Source organism: Arachis hypogaea, chromosome 11 (genome assembly GCF_003086295.3).
Source record: "Arachis hypogaea cultivar Tifrunner chromosome 11, arahy.Tifrunner.gnm2.J5K5, whole genome shotgun sequence".
NCBI lineage: Eukaryota > Viridiplantae > Streptophyta > Magnoliopsida > Fabales > Fabaceae > Arachis > Arachis hypogaea.
The window spans coordinates 23,627,585-23,647,537 of NC_092046.1; the positions used below are offsets into that span (position 1 = coordinate 23,627,585).

Genomic DNA, 19,953 nt, shown 5'->3' on the forward strand with positions numbered 1-19,953 from the left:
GCATAGATCTTTCGCTACAAAGTTGAATTTATGCTACTTTCCATACCAAACTATTTCGGTGTTTTCTGCGCACCGAACTATACAATAATCATAAAATTCATAAAACAAATGCTGAACATCTCAATCGTGGATGTCGACCGATTCTGAACCATTTAGGTATTAAGAAACCATTAACAGTTAAAAATGAAATAAAAGGAAGGAGAAAATAAAGAATTACGAAGGAACTTCCCTCTTTCAGGAATTTAACAAATAAAATACAAACAGAAAGCAAGAATATATTAACTCCTATTGCATTATTGTACAACAGCTAAACACGGGTATGATGTGACCAGTCTTCACTTATTGATAAATCGGAAAAATAAAAATTCTAACTTTATAATCCGATGCCATGAAGTTACATTATTATACAACAGCTAACATAGTTATAATGTGACGGATTATTTATTTCACAATAATACAGGCAGTTAACTCACTTGGGCATTTCTTAAAGGAGCTCAATCATCAGAAAAGCTTAAAGCAGCAACAACGGACCCTGTTGATGGAAAAGTTGATGAAACATCAGGGTAGTCTTTCCACGAGGTTGTCACCTCCAAAGATGGGTATAGCCATGATTTAACCGAATCCACAAACGAGTTTGGATCTAAGTTCAAAATGGCCTCCCAATCAACTTGTAAGCCCTGAGGGATGCTTCCTGTGAACTCCATATTGGCAGCGAGGAACAAACCAAGCATACCTATGAACCCCACTGCAGCTGATCCTCTGGACAGTGGCATAAAGTTATACCTGAAAAACGCTTCGTTAGGTTTTACAGAAATGACACTAGGTGTGATCTACTAGTACAAGGTTTGGGTGGTCTACATGAGGTCCAAAATTCATACTTTGGTGTCGTCAATGTACCAAAGAAAAAACTTTATAGAACATTCAAATGCTTAAAAAGAAAGAAAATTGGCAAAGTTTGATCAGGAAGTTATACCAGAAATATGTCATCTTTAAAATTGCATCTCTGATGTTTTCAAGCATGTCGAAATCAGTAGACCCATAGTTTTCACCACAGTAAGCATTGCAGAGATTCTGACAGATACCAGTTCCAACATGCATACAAGGCAAGCGTTAAGACTGACCAAGAAATTTGAACTATAAATCAAAGTTAAAAGAAAAACATATTTTCATACAAATTCAACAAGAATAAATATACTGCCAGCAAATAAAAAAAGCTGAAATGGCCAAGGAAGACAATGTTAATTATACATGTAGGTGACTATAGATAAACTCTCATTTGTAGTTGATTCTTGGAGTGTCTAACTCTTCCTTAGATCAGTGTAATCCTTTTTAGGGTTCTATGCACTTCCCCAATAATCCTACAACAATAATACATATTTTTTCTCTTCCGATTCCAGATCTAATAGTGTGTTAACTTATTATGAGATGACAGATATGGTATGAGGTCAATGGTCAAGATACTAAAGAAACATAAACAGAAACCACCCATAAAGTGGCCATATGTATAAGGTTTAGTTTAAGCCACATACATCCCATGCCATTGCCATTTCTGCATCAAAATCTTCCCATCTCGCAGGAGTGCAAGGTGTTCTTATTGCAAAGTCATAACCACGTTCCCCCCTGAAAAAAAAAATCCATCAGTTATTCAATTAAAAAAAAGGAAGAGAAGCAGCAGGAAATGAGGAAGAAAATAACTGAATTTTCGTAAGGCATGTATCTAGCTTACATTTTTACAAGGGTTATCCTTGTCCCTTCAAGCTGCTTCCTGAAGAACAATAACATACAGAGAAAGTAAGCATTCGGAGAAATTCTGTTGCCAGTCACATTTTGCACTATGCACACTTACTCTTCAAATGCAGCACTCTGGCACCAAGTAGACAACCAGAAATCCTCACCAACAATTCTGTAGAGATCAGAGCATGATTTTGCATGCATGATCTGCACATCAAGCATTCAAGTTTCCATTTTCAGAGAAACATAGACAAAGGAATCTTTGCTATTTTATTATATCATAAGAATCAGAACAATACAATGGTACATAACAGCCAACACGGACCATTATAAAAAATCCGAAGACATTTGATACCAAGTAATCTATATGGAAGCATTTCTTTTCAGAAGTTCATTGCCCAAAATGAAATCCTTAAGATTCAATTATATTTATGAAGCATGTCAAGTTAATTCAAAACAACTAAAACGTTAACAAAAATTTAAAGATTATTCGTTTCAGTCTATCTAACTTGACAAATAAGAAACATCAATATCATGCACCTTGCAGATTTCAATCATCTATTCTAGGCACACAATAAACCTATCTATTGATATGGCTGGCTGAGGAGCGACATAACACTTGATTCTCCTGACATGTTGTGTCTCTTATAAACTGGTCTATTGAAAACTTAAATGATATAGAATACCAAATAGTGTACGAGATACAAGCGCAGATTTAGAGTATCACCCAGCAAACAATGGCATAAGAGGTGCATTAACACACTAAAATTAGCATTAATACACTAACATTATAACTTTCCAAAGCTGTACCTTTTTGAGGTTAAAAGTCATGTAGTTGCTTTCTGCATGGTAAACCAAGTAATTTTAAAGCTACAAACTCACCTCTTCCAGTTTCCCATCTTTGGCAAGATGGATGATCTTGTCTTTTTTGCTGTAGACATATGATCTCTCTTTCATGACAGTCTTTGCAATATCCAATGTCCTGCGGGATCTAGAAATAATAAGTACTTCCAAGCTAGTTTACTAATTAACTAAGAATAACTAAAAAGAATGAAAAAGTTAAAATAAAATCACCAACTTTACCTTTCATAATTAGGGAAGTAACGGACAACTTTGGCTTGTCCAAGAATCAAAGGTGTGTGAGAGCCAAACCCAGAATTAAACTCCTCACTGAAATGCAAAAAATTCAATTCAAAGTCCATATAAAATCTGAATTTCATACAATTCTGAAATAATAATCTGAAGAACTGCAAGAAATAGAAGCAAAAATAAATCAGATCTAGAGAATAACAGAACTATGATCCTATTTTGAATAAATGGAAAGCTATCCTAGTAAACCAATCAATGAAAAATTTAACTTTGACCATCTTTCAATTGCAATAATTGGTCACCCCGATTTCTGCACAACTGCAATTATATCCACCTTTTCTGGTCCTAAAATAAGATCATAAGTGTGTGTGTGTGTGCGTGTGTGTGTGAAAGATTAATTTGTTGGTAAATGTGGATAAAAGAAAAAAAGACAGTTCCAAAAGCAGAATTTTTTTTCAACATTTTCCTTTTAGTCTACTTGTTTATTTTGTAATGTGACAGTACTTTTACCATTTTATCCGTTATATATTACAAAATCAAACATCACTTTTTCTTTCATACAATTCAAACAAAATATATTACCAGTTAACTGAAATGTGATTTTAGTTAACATATTGAAACAAATTTATTTCATTACAATCAATCATAAATAAAATCAACTATATTTATTGTTGATTATTGAAAATATCTTACTTTCAAACAAAAGGCAATCCATCATCTCATATTTATTGTTGATTATTGAAACTCTCTTACTTTCAAACAAAAGGCAATCCATCATCTCTCATGGATATCTAAGACTCACACGAAAGAAGTAGAAGTGTTCAAATAAGGATAAAAGTTATGTGTATACAACATTATACATACAATATTGAAGAGAAGCGAGAAATAATACAAAGAAAAGCGAGGAATTATACATACAAAATTGAAGAAAGTAAATAGATAGTCAAAACAAGAACAATATAAAACTTTCTATTTAAAGAAATTATGAATCTAAATTATTGGAAGAGGAGCCTTAGAGCAACGGTTGAGTTGTCTCCGCATGACCTCAAGGTCTCGGGTTCAAGCCGTGGAAACAGCCACTGATGTAATTATCAGGTTAGGCTATGTACATTACACTCTTTGGGTGCAGCCCTTCCCCAAACCCTGTATTAACGCGGGATGCTTGTACACCGGGCTGTGCTTTTCTTTTTTTAAAGAAATTATGAATCTAAATTTATTTATTGTTCAAAACAAGAGAAAAACTAGTGTGTATGTCTCATTATTTATAGTGCCTCTGACCCACATATAACCTAAAAAGATCAAGGAAGAAAGTAGGAATTGGACTTCAAGCCAACAAGCCAATAAAGGGGCCAGTGAAGGTTTACAAGAGAAGGCAGAGACAAAGATTAAAGGTAGAAATGAAAATGAACTGAAAGAAGGTTGCAGAGAATAGTCTGGGGAAACTGCAAGAAAGAGGTGAGGGAGGAATTCAGTAGCCTGGGCAGTGTGCCATGGCTTATGCCATTAGGCAAAGATAGCATCCTGTTTCTTTGATTATTTCCTATTAAACATGTCTAAATAGAGCCTGTTGTTGAGATTGGGGGCTTTGCCTCTGGATTATCTATCCAATTTCCAGTACTAATACTAGAATATATCATTATTTAAATAACTCCTTAGAATATCAAAGAAGGTTTCTCACTAATGGAATTTATATTTCCTTATATTTCATGATTTGCTTCCTTATTTAATTAGGTTTTGGAGTCTAGCATTATTGTAAAAAGGGCTTAATGCAGTTTGTATTGCATCACGATAACATTGTTCTATTGTTCAGAGTCTATTCTATTTTTTCTTCCTTCCTTGCCTAGAATCCATATATCATTAACAATTTCAGAGTGTATGCGTGTGTTCAGAAGACTAACAAACAATGGAATAGTTAGAAATCTTAATTAAGAAGCAGCACACCTCTAAATTTAGACTCAAAAAGACAAAAAAATGAGTTGGTGGCGGGCAAAGTATCAAGGGGAAAAAAGGATGTGTTTTTCTAATAATGAAAAGAGTTCACAAGTTCACATCAACAACATAGCATGCGACAATAGTTTCTCAACTTATCTTTGAGAACAATTTAGATATGCTCCGTTGCAGCATAAAATTGTTGGAGAAAACATAAGTGGCACTGAAACATAAATTACTCTATACTGATACTTAGTGCAAAGATGGGATACCTTAGCTTGTTCACCCACACAACAGGGTCACAAGGCTCAGAAATCTGTCTCCATCTAACAGCCAGTGAGTAAACATCTTGCCATGACATGGTACGACTGGATGATCTTTCTTCTATAGTGCCGTGTGAATATGATTCCAAGGCACTGCTCGTACTACAACCAGCCCCTCCTCTGTTTTGACTGGGCATATTAACTCTTTCCCTTCTCCTAGCCCTTTTCCCAGACTTTGAGTTGTTTTTATTAGAAGATTTCCATTCCACATGCATGGAACGCCAGGCCTTTGAGACCTTTTGTGCAATTTCAATGGCAGCAAATCCTGCCATACGATGCTGATAAATAAGGAAATATTAGACAGGCTAAAAAGATGATTGTATCAACAATAATGGCAACCAGAGGTGCTGATTGAATGTAATCATATTACAGTGAATGAGTGAAAGCATAAAAATTAGTTAAGGGGTAAAAACCATGATTGGCAAATATGTAGAATGAAGTGTCCCGAAAATAATCTTAGATAAAAAATAAACAACAATATCATCAACAACAATGCTTTATCCCACTAGTTGGGGTTGGGTACATGAATCAAATGCCATAATTGTGCTCTATCATGTATTATATTTATAGTGAGACCGTTTACCCATAGAACTCTGTTAGGTATCTAAGGAAAGTGGGAAACCACACCTTAAAAGCTAGCTGTTAAGGGGGAAGAACCACTCTCCTTATATACAACATCAAGCATCCCATACTACTCGATGTGGGACTTTGAGCACCCATAATACCCAAGTCCCTAACAAACTCCTTTGACCACCTCGTGTATGGTCTTCTTGGGTCTTCGTCTAAATTTTGCCATCTGTCTAGCTTCCATCTGATCCACTCATCAAACCGGATGCTCGATCGATGTTCAGTATTCTACCCACATGTCCAAATCACATGAGATGAGATTCTAGCATCTTTTTCAACAATAGGAGCTATTCCAATTTTTCCTCTTATAACATCATTCCTTATTCTGTCCATACTTAAATCTTCCTTTGATTCTCCCATAGGATGATGTCATTGGCAAATAGCCTGCACCAAGGTACAGGTTCTTGGATATGTTCGGTAAACACTTCCAAAACCAATGTGAAAAGATATAGATTTAGAGATGACCCTTGGTATAGTCCTATACTAATAAGAAATTCTTCTATCATACCACTTTGAGTTTCTACACTACTTATAACCTCATCATACATGTCCTTAATTGCACAAATATACACAATCCTTACTCTCTAGTTTCCTAAAACCTTCCATAAGATCTCTCTTGATATCCTATCATAGATATGCTACATGTGTACTTACATAGGAAGCTCATCCATGAATTTTTACTCTCCAATTTCGTGGACAAGAAATTTATCATGTGATTTAGTTTATGAGAAGTTTAAGTTAGTTATTGCTTCAAAATCCGGAAACTGACCTGCTTAATCTGAACTAGTTTTATCTATTATTGAACCATTATAGATCATTATTTATTTGCCAAAACAAAATATCCTAACACCATCAACTAAATGGAAATACTATATACCACATTTCCTTCTTTTGCAGTTTGATCATTATTTTTAGGTGCAATAAAATAAAGAAGAATACAAGCCTAATATTGACACCAAAGGCTCAAAAGCTAGAACTTAAGAGGGACATCAATATATTGAATAGCTTTACCTGACGCCTATTAGGAAGAAAACCGGGACAATCATATTGGATTTTATTGCCAGTTGAGTCCGCAGCCTGTATAAGAGTAGCCTTCTGCTTTGTAAGAGTAAAATCATGCCGTTTAAATTTTCCCTTTCTTAAAGACTCACGCAAAGGGGGTTGCCTGAACACCTTTTCACATACATTCTTTGGATGCAATCTCTTGCACCAGTGCTCCTAAATACAATGAAGATACAATTAAATATCATAGAAATTGGAACCCCAGGCAATACAAAACATGATCTTTTAGAGATCATATTACATAAACTAATTTTTAAAGATCTTTTGGAGCTAATTTAAATTCTCAGTAGGCATAATCATGAATCATATTTGTGATTTTCTTCCCCCTCCTATTTTTTATAGTAAATAGGCTAATTTACACAACACACATGACAACATAGTTATCGAGATAGAAGTCATCTAAGCAGAATTTTCAAGCCCTTGAAGTAAAAGAGATGAGCAAGTTCCAAGGAAAGGAAGTTATTTACATAACTTTTACCTTAAAAAGTGCATCAATATCCCCATCAACATCAAACCAGCAAAAATCACCATTAAACTTTGAGGCTGTGTAAAGAGCAATCTCTTTCTACAAAGGAAGATAGTGTAAAAGAACATATTAGAACAAGGCTGCACATAATGAGTGAAATTTAACAGAGCAACAGTGACATGCTGGTCTATCGACAGAATTTCTATTTGAAACATGCTGACAAAAAACTGCATGATAATATTATCATGCTCTAAGTGTGTACATTGTTATGCTTGTAATCTCTCTGCAAGTACAAGTATATATTTCACAATAAAACAAACCTGATAGAATGCAAGGCACTGGAGGATGAACTTGTCCATTGAATCTAATTCCAAATCCAGTGCAGCATCATAATCCTTGACCTGTGACCATTAAATAAAGCTCTAGCTTGGCATATGTAAACCAGCATGGCAATATTTCACACAAAAGTTAGAAATTAAGCAATCATACCGCCTCTTTGTATTGTCCGACAGCATGGTAGCAGGAAGCTCGTAAATATAAACACTCAATGTTGGTTCCGTCGATGCTCAGTCCCGTTGTTAAATCCTTGATAGCCTTTCTGAAATATTCAAACCCACATTAAATACTAGAACATAGAGTACCACACCAAAGCATTTAACAATGGCCACAATGGCCATTAGGGTGAAATATTTGAAACAATATATGATGACCTTTCCCATTTTCAAAAAATTCTTCAACTTATCTCCATAACATTTTAAATTTCAAACCAAAAGAGCATTGCTCCTTGCTATCTGAAATAAATAAAGATGCTTTGCATTTGAGCAAATACACATCAGATAAATGTCCCTTGAAGTGCTTGTTATCTAAATACAAGACATAAGTCCCAATGAAACTCCTAACAAGATTCTATTCAAATAAATCATTTTGTCAAAGAATGAAACAACTTAAGACAGGGAATGTCTCTATATAGTCCCCCCTAAGTCCCTAAAACAGTATTATCAACTACTTTCTTGTAGTTACAGGAACTATTTCACCATGTTCTACGATCCAAATTTTATCACATTTAATGCTTGTAGGTGTGCCTCTGTATAAGTTGTTTTCAAGACTCATTAAAATTAAGAACCAGTCACTCCAAAAGATATTCAACCTATCAGTCAGTAGATATGGTTGTATAAATACCTGTGCTCACCCATTGCATGGAACAGAAGGCCACGCATATGATATGCTCTGACAAACCTAACATCCATAGATAAAAGCAATCAGCCTCAGTGCCTCAGATAAAGTGAACAGCCACAAATCACAAAAAGAACACCATGCTAACATGAGTAATTTGGTTTCATTCATGACAATTACCTCCCATCAATTTGCAGCACCTCATTTAGACATTCATGAGTTTTCATTGGCTTTCCTAAATCTTGATAGAACTGCCCAAGATACACATTCAGACCAAAGCTAATAACAAAATCATATAAGATAATAGCTTTAAGAATACAAAAAAAAATATAATAATTGCAGCAAACTCAACAGAAATAAGCCCAATTAATTAAAGAAATGTAGAAATGTGAATTAATCTAGTACAAAATGGATAATCAAGTCAAAGTAGAATACGTGAATTTAGATAGATAACAGGCAGACAGAAATGCATGGATGAAAGCAGTGAACCAAGATATGAGTAGAGATAGCAGGAAGATTACAATAATATAGCTAAATATTTTTCACGAAGACATTCATCTCTTTAATTTGATGATGCTATCAATACAGCATGACTATGCATGATACATACCTGAGCCAGGTGTGCCCATGCTTCAAGGAAATTTCTATCAAGTTGAAGTGATTTTCGATGTGCTTCCTCAGCTTTGTTATATTCACCAACAGAAGATAATGCTAAACCCTGTAAACCCATTTTTCTCAATGAAGGAACGAAAATATCTTCTATGTAAAAATTCAGAAAACCGCCATAAATGACCTGAATCAGTCAAGAATAAGATAAAAGACATAAGCCTCACCAAATATGAGTAAGCAGACTTATTATCCTTTTCAAGCTTCACACAAGATGACAGGTCTCTAACAGCTGCATCAAAATCTTTAAATTTGAAATTGACAATTCCTGCATTAAGAAGACTAGATTAATTGGCAGTGAGACCTAGACAGAGAATTCATTATTTCAATTTTCACCATAAGTATTTTGTTGGACCAAACTCCCTAAACTTTAAATTGACAAATAATACCAATATAGAAATCTATGTCCTTAGGGTCTGAAGGAATTTTCTAAATACCTCAAAACCACATTCTTCTGTATCATAATTAATCAATTAGCACAGGAAAATAGCATACAATTTTCGTTGATGATTATCAACAAACCTAGATGACTTACCTTCATGGGTTCATCACACTATGAATCCCATGCAGAAAGGAAAAGTTCTTATATATAATTTCATCCAGCAATTCCAGATCTAATAATTCCCCATCTGCTTCTAACAAAAGGAAATATATGTTCACACAAAAAATATATCAACAGTAAAAAATGCAATCATGCCAGATGGCTTTTCCTTTTTTTTTTTTTTTTTTTTACTTTTCTAATAAAATTTCTTGTTATATCAAAGTAAAAGATAGTAACCATGCCACATAAAAATAATCCAATTTCTCCTTCTGAACTACCATAGGTACATGTATCAGACCCATCATAGCAGGAAAATAAAGAGAAAGAGAGGCATAACATTTTTCATTTCAGGATACACTTGCTGTTAATTTGTAATTTTTATCCTAATAACAAAACAAAAACCAAAAACAGTGTGAGAAGTTACCTCTCTCGTGTAAAATATCAGCTGACTCAGGTTCAAACTCTAGTGCCTTAGTCAAATCTTCAATAGCCTGACATCCAGCAAAAAAGGGGCAGGAAACATCAATTGTCATATTTATCAATTGATATTTGCACAAGAAAACTATATACCAATATGTTATGAAAAATTGCATACACAAACTCAATATTTCAATCTACTCAAATTTCAATCTTCTTATAATATAAAATGCAACTAATGCTATTTTAGGTCATTGTTAGAGACCACAATAAACTCCACCTATGTTACTAGTTGGCCTCAAACCTAGATAAAATAGGAGGGTTGTATTAGGCCTTTGACTATTAACATAAAACTTTGTTGAATCTTAATGACATGGTCAAAAACACAATATTGCAAGTCTAAGCAGAGGCCAGTTACGTGGATATAGTTATGGTTTTAGTAGAGTCGGTAACTTCCCCAATGGTTTCATTCAGGGATTTAATGCAAGTGTAGTTGGAAGGAATGGACTTAATATAGATGGAAGATCGAACGTTGTTACTGTTGGTCCTAGTGAATATCCTCTTTTCAGTCATAGTTATGGGATAGGACTTGACTTTGGGCCACCATTGACCCAAAATGGAACTTCAAACTTTACTTCTACCTTCATAGGGCGAAAGTTTAACTCTTCATTTGGTGGTAGTCCAAAAGGAACAACAATGCCACTAAGGCTAAAGATTTTTGCATTTTTGATTGTGTCTACAACGATGTTTGAAATTGAAATGAAGGTTGAAAAGCATTGTAGGTTGTGGATTTTATCTGTAACTATTGAATACCTTTTGTGCAAGTTTTAGTTTATCATAATTTTTGGAACATAATGTATCTACGTGTAATATATTTGCATATCCATGTTAATATTTATATTTGAATTAGTACTAATTAGGTTATATATAAGATGCGCATGGTGGTTTTTTCTAAAAGTTATATTTACCTTTTATTTTCAATAGCAATATCAATTACCTTCAGATGATATGATTTTCGGAAGTGTATTATTATATAACTGTGCTGATGATTATATTGCACTATATTATGGATCTCATCAATCAAATTTCGTCATTATTTGTTAGTAAATAGCATAACAAACATTTGGTGTTATATTAAGGCAGTTTGTTCATTAAGGTTCTAATCTTATAGTTAAAATTCTTATTATCTATTCATGCATTTAAGCATTTTTTCATTCCCGTGCATCGCACGTGTTCATTCACTAGTGAGATACAAGAATTACGCTTAGTCATGCTTACCTCAACAAACTCTCCCAAGGCTGCCCGGGCTTGACCTCTCCTTTTCCATGCTTCACTAGCCGATGGATTAAATTGTATGGCCTAAGATATTCAACATGTGAACTAAAAGCATATAGAAGAAATAGTATAAGATAATGTTCATTCAGGTACCTTTGTAAAATCAGCTATAGCAGAATTAAGCTCTTTCTTGAAAGCATATGCCGTCCCCCTTCCTATCAATGCCTCAGGATATGCAGTATCTTCTTTCAGTATCTGAGAACAACATGGCGACATGGTTACAGTATTTTATTTGGTAATTATTGGGGAAAACATAGAAAAAAAAGAGTGTGAAAAGATAACAAATGCATGGACAGGAGAAATCAATTATATCAGTAGTGAGGAAAATTTCACCTTGTCAAAAATTGATATGGCTTGAGCATAGTTTCCGTCATTGACCTTGAAAAAAAGAAATGATGCCACATGTACTCTTAGAGATTTAGACACATTGATGCAGCAACAAGTTGACATATAGTATAAATTAGGAAATTGATATTGTCACTCCTATTTTTAATAATGTCACTCCACACAACACACATGATTTTTTTACATTGTATGTTTGCATAAATTTATAAGAAAATGAGTGACATTATCAAAATAAGAGTGGCAATTTCCATTCCCTATAAATTATTATAAGTGAAATCTATAAAACTAACCGCTTGTATTCCCCTTGAGAGTCGAAAATCTACGCTTATGGAATTTTTGTTAGAAACTTTAGCAACACAAAATTTCTTATATTTCCTGGCTTCTTCTTTTCCCTCATGGGGAAAAACAAACTTACTAACTGGAGTCCTAAGAATCTCAGAGATATTAATTGAGTCACTACTATTCCTAGGCACTTTATCACCGGAATCTGAAGCGTCACTTGAGTCATTACATGATTCAGAATTGTAACTTAGATTCTCAATAACATCAGGGCTTTCATTCACTTGGCCATCAAATTTTTTTGGCTCTCCATTTTCATCACGCAAGTCGGTTTTTGACTCAAAGTCCACATTAGACTTTAGGCATATCTCAGATTTATTGCTGCCATTTCCAGGTGATTCAGCCTGAGCAGTCAACCTATCATGATTCATATCTGCCCCTGAGTTCCCATTATTTGAAGACTCCAATATTGATTGTGGCATGGACAACTCATTAGTTTCACAAGATGCATCATTGCCTTGTTTTGCCGTTTTCAAGAGCTCTTCAAGTTCTAGCAGCTGTTTCAAATCTGTGGCCTGATGCAAAGCATGTTCATGTCCTTGCTCCCATACCAAAATAGCATCTCTTTTCCTTCCCAATGCAGAAAATGCACTACCTACATGACAAAATAGAACAGTATTGAGTTCAAAATTAAAATGTTTGTGAATGAGAAATACACTTGAACCCCTAGCCCTCTACTGTATCACGTAACACCAATCTATCCTATAACCAGAGCATGAACAAATCCATTATAGCATTATTCCCCCATGATCATTATTCATCAAAGTTAAATCGCCTCTTCCCTTGGCCACATTGGTTTCAGAGTACAATCATTTGCCTTATAAACTAATCAACTACTGATTTAAGTAATCACAACGAGCACTCATCAATTTAACTAATCACAAGAAATACCACCCGTCCACCCCCAGGGGATAGAAAAATTGAATCAGTCTGCATAGTCAGACTAAGTCAACAGTGACAGAGTACCAAATTTCTACGGCATAGCGCATAACTAGCTCAATTTGTCAAAATCACTAAAAAAAACTTTTTTTATTTGAAAAAAGCTATTTCTTTTATCAAAATAATAGAGGGCAGACAAGCATTAACTTAACTGAAACTCTTAGAAAATTAAAGATGTGAAATAAAAGTAAATGAAAGACCTTTGAGAATATAAGCCTGAAGAAGCGTAGGATCAAGCTGCAGAGCTTTATCGCAATCCTTAATCGCGTGCTTATTCAGCTCCAATTTGCTGTAACAAAAGGCTCGGTTGCTGAAACCACAACACAACCATCACCACAACAAAAATTGACCATCAAATTAGCAAGAAGAATAGCATTTCTACAGAGAATCAAAATCAATCACCACAAAAAGGAAAAAGAAACGAAATTTGGGGATCGGAGATGCGATTATGCACCATATGTCTTGAATTGTAGGGGAACAACAAATAAGGGAGTCAAGTATCCGAATGGCCTTGGACCATTCCTTGGAGGCGCAGAACCTTGCAAGCTCAACTCGCTCGGAGAGCGCAGGAGCCATGGCAGTGCACCGAACCGAACCCGGGTGAACCGGATCAGAAATGAATGTGCTGGTTTGTAACGGTTTCTTGGGATTTGGGAACGAAATTTGGGTGGGTGGTGTAAGTCGTGAATTGGAGAATTGGCGAAGGGTTTAAGAGTTTTTAGATCGAAGGTTGAGAAAAGAGACGGAGAAAGGAGGAAGGAGGAGGCGGAGGCAAGAGAGTAACGGCGCCTTGGGGATGACGCGTGAAGTGCACGGATTTCTCTTTCTCTTTTCCCGTAAGTGAAAAACTGGAATTTCCTTTTTCTTTTTTTTTTCAAACCGAAAATGTTATAAGAAGAAATTTAAAATTTTAGTTAGCACTCAGATTTTAAAAAAAAAAAAATGGATTGGAGAGTGGAGACTAATGTGTTATCTTATCTACCATCTAGAGTAAATTAGTAAAAGAAAAATACTAGAGTACTACTAAAATTTATTATTTTTAGTTATTAATTTTTTTATCTTTAAAATTTGATATTTTTATGTCGAATAAATTTAAAAAAAAATGATTGTGAATGACCAAATGTTTTTAAAAAATAAAAAAAATTAGAGATCAAATTTTATTTCGATTTTTTTAGTATTTTCTAAATATTTATTTAAATGCCATAAAAATTTAGAGCAAACGGATAAATCGTTTGTTAAATACATAAATTTTTTTGCCATTTATAAAAGTATAATATTTATTGGTTATTTTTATCGCATTCTCCCCAAAACTGTTTTGTTAATAATATCTTTTAAAAAAATTTTTATTAGCACCTAAATTCTTCAGATAAATAGTTAACTCATTATCTTAAGAGGGAAACATCTTTGTTCTTAAAAGCAATCCGTCATTAAATAAAAAGAGATCCGATATTAACTTATTAAGTAAATGATAGTTGAGTTGCATGTAAAATTAAATAATAAAATAAAATTATGTAATTTTATCTATATATTATGTATAAAATTAGAAATTTTTCTTTCTATATTAAGTCATTAGAAGTGAATCTTTCCAACAAAAAAAAAAACTCCGAACATAAGTAACATTTTGTCTTATATAATTAAAAAGTATTTTATTACAAAATATCAATAATATTTTGTTTTTTTATCTAATTAAAAAATATTTTTTTATAAAAGGTTAACGATATTTTATTTTTACATAATTAAAATAATATTTTTACAAATGTCGATGACAAATTTTATTGCCATTATAAAAGAGTAAAATACTAAAATAATTAAATATTTTTGTATTTAACAAAAAATTATAAATATGTAAAAAAATTAGGCCATATAATTATGTCAAATATTTTATTTATATTTATTAATAACATTGATAATAATTTTTGCATCAACAAAATTGTTTAAGATTGAAATAACTACAAGGCATCAATAACTAACAAGAAGTGTTATGTCAAAAAAAATAGTAAAAAGTGTACATAATTTTGTGTTTTAAAATAGTATTTATTTAGTATCTATATTCATCCGCGATATAAATATGATAGCGCATGTTTATCATTTATTTGATAAGACATTTTATGGACACGGTGACACATAATAACACATAAAATATATATTTTCAATATCTCTTCTTTAATATGAGACATAGCTTATAAAACACAATTTTTTTATTTTATTTTTTTTCTTTAATTCCAATTCTGTCCCTTATCCACTTATCCTCTCACCTTTCTCCTTTTTTATTTTACCTTCTTAGACCATCTTCATCTTTCACATGTCGCTGCTATCATTATTGTCTCCCTCTTTTACATGTCATTACCATCACTATCATCCTCTTTTCATCCTCTTCTTTTTTCACTCTTCCTTCATCCACCTTTTATCACCTCTCTCTCCTTTATATGCTGTTGTAGCCACTGTCGCATCTCATCCTTTACACATTGTCGCAGCCACTACTGTCATCCTTTCTTCTTCCTCTTCTCCCACTTTTCCTTCTTGCTTCTTTCATCTCCTTTCTTCCACCGTATTCTTTCTTCACAAATTGATGATGCCTGTAAAATCCGATAAATTAATAAATAATTAACTAATAAATTAATTAAGAGTCAAAGAAATAAGAAAATTAAATTATATAATTTGAAGAGGTAAAAATATTTAAAATATAAATTAAAACACTAATTTTAAATATTTTGACCCAAAATTAAGTAAACAGACTAAACCGGATGAATCAGGCTCAAGTGGGCCTAAGCCCACTCACACTAAACCTCATATAAGGCTGTAAATCAGCCTCCCTCTCTCATTTAATGCCATTCCATGCTGAAGGATGGGAGAAAGGAAGCAAAACCTAATTTCCAAATCAATTCAAAATTCAATTTCATATAACTTTCAATCCGGAGTTGCGATTGATGAGTCGTCTGCGGTCACGCGTTTGTCTCAGAATTCTCATCAAATTCATTTGAACAAAGTGGTAAGGATCTCTGATTTTTGTGTCTAGTTTTTCATTCCTTTCTGTTTTCATATTTTAGCGTGGGTATTAAGAGATTTTGATTATTTTGGTGGTTTAAGTGCGATCTAGCTTTGAATAATTGTTGGGTTTTATCCCAATCATCAATGGATGAGGTAAAGATTCTTTAAACCCTTATGATTTGTCACTTTTGTGATTCCTAGTATTAATTTCGGTTAATTGTATGAATTAGCTTGAGTTTATGTGAAATTGGGGTTAAATTGGTGAATTAGAGCGCTTGGAACTTAGCTTTGGTGGCCGAGACTTGATTTTTAGTTTGGAGGTCTGTAATATGGTAAAAGAGGAGTTTTGTGGTGTTTTAAGCTTGGAAAAATTGGCCAATGTATGGTTTTGGTTTCTTGTAGTTAATATATAATGTTGCTAGGCTAGTTGCCATAAGATAGGTTTGAATGTTTTGAATTGTTGATTTTGGTGGATTAAATGTGTATATGTGTGCATTTGATTTTGAGATTGGACATGTGTATGTGAATTTGATGGAATTATAAAATATGATGATAATATAAATTGAAGAGGATATGTGTTGGAATGATTGTGAAGTTATTAAATGTGTTTATATGTGATGTAGGATGAGTATGATGATGAGTTAAAAATAAAAATTTGATAATTTAGGTATTTATGTGATTGATAAGTAGGGAGTTAGTATTTGGTGATGTATGTAAATGTTTAGGATTGAATTTGGTTGTAGTTTGATTGGTTTTGAATTGAGAATTTTAGAAAACTAGAGGATTTGTAAGTTTTGGTAAAAGTTGATTTTTGACCAACTTCGGCGGGGCATAACTTGGCTTCCAGACCTCCAAATCTTGTGAAACTTATTTTGAATAAAAATTGGGTCCATGAAGTTTATGATGTTTGAAAAAGAACTAAAAATTATTTTTAACAAAAAAAGTTATGCGCATTTGAAGTTTGGTATAAAATACTGATTTCTGCAACTTAACAGCTTTTCTGAAAAACCTGAGGCATGCATACGCGGAAGGCTCCACACGACGCGAGTTTTGGAATCTGCCCAGCACTCTCACGTACGCGGTACTATTTTGCGTACGCGACTTTGTCAATTTTTAAGCCATGCGTACCCAAGGGGTGGCATGAGTACGCATGACCACCCTGTTTTGCAAAAGTGGTATTTTTGAGTTTCTAACCATTCCTCTAACTTTTCAAACCTCTGTAACCCCTATCTAAGATCCAATAGCTAGTCTTTAGGTTTTGAAATAAGAGTGAACATATTGAAGAAGTTGAATTGATATTGAGAGAGATTTGCGAAGTGAAGAATTGAATTAATGATGCATTGAAAATGCTGAATGAGGAATGATGATGATTGAATTTGATTGAGGATGATGAGGTTGGTTATGAGAATGATGGATGATGAGGATTGATGCTAATTACGATTTTTTGAATGAATTGGAATAAGATTGAGAATGGATTTGAAGATGAAATTGAATTTGATTGAGATACCCACCGGGTAAGATGCAGTGGTGTTGTCCGCTTGCTCCGGGTAAAGAGTTGAGACACTGAGTAAGATGCGGTGGCATTGTCCACTTCCTCTGGGTAAAGGTTCAAAATGGACGTGGGATCGTGGTTGTTTACCGCGCACGGATTGTGAAATTGTAATTTATGCACCTGACAAGGATCGTGATGGTGTACTGCTTGTCCAGGGTTGCAGTTGAGGTGGAAATTGTGGTTATTTACTGCCCACTGGTTTTTCAATTGAAAATCTTGTCAGGATCGTGGTGGTATATCGCTCACAATAGTGGGATCGTGGTGGTGTACCGCTTACCAGATGGGGATTGTGGTGGTTTACCGTCCACCGATTTTCAAGAGGACGATATCCGGGTTAGCTACCGGATGTGTCGGGTTCTGACAAAGTAACCGACACGTGAGCTCATGGCCAATAGGATAGGCATGTATCATATGCACTTGTATGTTTTGTTTGAGTATGCATTTGTTTTTACTTGCCTAATTGCTTAACTGTAATTAACTACTACTTGATCTAATTGTTGTATCTATTTTCCATATTTGTATTTTTTCTATTTGTCTTGTTCGTGTTTGTTTCTGAGTGATCCCTCAGTGGTGAAGGAGTGTTGAAAGTTGTTCCATCTGGCAATAGGGAGCTTTGTAGAGAACGGAATATGAATTGTTAGTCTAAAATCCTTAGATATAATCACCCTAATTTTGGTTTAATGCGAACTCTAGACTTTGATCTGAGCTATAGAAGTTTAGGATTGCCTCCGGCTTTCCAGAGTCTTATATCTTAACTATTTGGACATTGTTACCATACTGAGAACTCTCAGTTTTTATTCTATACATATTTTATTATTTCTCAGATGGAGGACGTGAGACACCTCGTTAAGCGTGTTAGAGACTCTATTGCAAGCGAAAGTCTACTTTTGGGAGCGGCATTGTGACCGAACAAGAAGAAACAGATCGCAATGGCTCATCCCAAAACCTTACTTGATATTGCGACATTCTTCTTCTTCATCATGTGTGCGCGTATTTTGTCCAATAATAATGATGATGGAATTAGTGATGAAGAAGCAGCTTAACTCTTGAAGTTTAGGAAAGTCCTGCACAATCTTTCCTCCAATTGGTTCGATAACAACACTACTATGTGTCAATAGACTGGCATAGTTTGTGCAGAAAAGATCCAACTCGGGTCAAGGGGGCTCAATGCAACACTCCCTTTAGGTCTCAACAAATATCTTGTCATACTCTTTTACCTTGTTCTTGGAAACAACTCTCTCAGTCTCAGTAGCCTTTTGTCCGAGTCTTTTTCAAAACTACCCAAGCTAAAGAGATTGTCTCAGCGACCAGAAGAATAATAATAAGTTGTCAGGTACGATTCAAGTTCTTTCATTCATGCCACGATTGTATAAAGTGAATTTTGAGGGGAACTCTTTCAAGGATTCTATCTCAAACTTATCCCATTGCACACACTTGCAATATCTATTGCTTGCAAATAATCGGTTAACAAGTGTAGTTTCACCTTTTTTGGGATTGCTCAATAAAATTTATCAAGCTTTATTGAAAAATAACTAGTTGCAAGGTTCTTTTCATTCATTTAATAAGACTTGAACTCCAAAGATAAATCTCACTACTAATGCATTCTGTTTAAACCATCATACTCCTTCTTGTTTTCGTTTTTGATGCTACTCTTTACACCGCTGACCACACTTTTCATAAACGAGTAATTATGGCTTAATGCTATTTCTATATTTGGCTCACAATGCTGCTTCAATTTCACTCCTACTTTGGGGTTTTTATCTTTACGAGTCTCCCTCCATTTAGGCATCCTTATAGTCTATATCTTTTTTACTCTCCCTCTTGTCTTCTTTCTCAATGCTATGTTAAGTAGCAAGTGTAAGGAGTGTAAGAATTAATCCCACATTGGAAAAAACAAGAAAGAATACAGAGTTTATACGATAAGAGACCCATTAACTTGACACCTTAAGGTTTTGAGTTGGATGTGGTATCTTCTCATCTTATGTTCTCTCACTTGGTTCTTTCCTGAAGTCTTTTCGATGATCGAGAGCTTTCCATGGTTGCCAAACAAGTGGTATCGAAACAAGTGGTGACCCAACAAGTAATATCAGAGAGTGATTTAAAGAGTATTCAATGTGAAGTATCAAATGGCACAACAAATGGTATCAGAGCAATTGGTATTAGAGTTGAGATTAATCGGTCTGATGGTTTGAAGAGTATTCGAGGTGGTTCCTCCCTGAAATTTTTTCGGTAGTCGAGAACTTTTTACGGTAGCCCAACAAGTGGTATCAGAGCAAGTGGTATTAGAGCCAATGGTTAATCCATTTGGTGGTTTAAGGATTCTAAATCAATTAAATTTAAGAGAAAAGGATAAATAGGTCCTTGACCTTTTGTCCTGCGGACATTTTCGTCCCTAATCATTGAAAAATACTTTTAAGTCCCTGACCTTCAC

The 19,953-nt window shown here is 34.2% G+C and overlaps 1 protein-coding gene across 1 annotated transcript; it reads right to left on the reverse strand.

Annotated features, from left to right (window-relative positions):
• Positions 1 to 213: 213 nt before the first annotated feature.
• LOC112720556 (suppressor of RPS4-RLD 1) lies at positions 214 to 13,931 on the reverse strand. Its single transcript, XM_025771520.3, has 23 exons — positions 13,437 to 13,931; positions 13,183 to 13,292; positions 11,995 to 12,638; positions 11,693 to 11,737; positions 11,453 to 11,554; positions 11,303 to 11,383; positions 10,032 to 10,098; positions 9,234 to 9,334; positions 9,011 to 9,118; positions 8,581 to 8,651; positions 8,407 to 8,463; positions 7,717 to 7,825; positions 7,548 to 7,628; positions 7,240 to 7,326; positions 6,711 to 6,917; positions 5,022 to 5,350; positions 2,815 to 2,901; positions 2,614 to 2,713; positions 1,847 to 1,938; positions 1,727 to 1,765; positions 1,530 to 1,620; positions 974 to 1,071; positions 214 to 783 (listed from the first exon to the last, which is right to left on the reverse strand). Exons 1-23 carry the CDS (start codon positions 13,556 to 13,558, stop codon positions 495 to 497), a joined length of 3,117 nt encoding a protein of 1,038 aa, XP_025627305.1. The 5' UTR covers positions 13,559 to 13,931; the 3' UTR covers positions 214 to 494.
• Between the last annotated feature and the right edge of the window lie 6,022 nt (positions 13,932 to 19,953).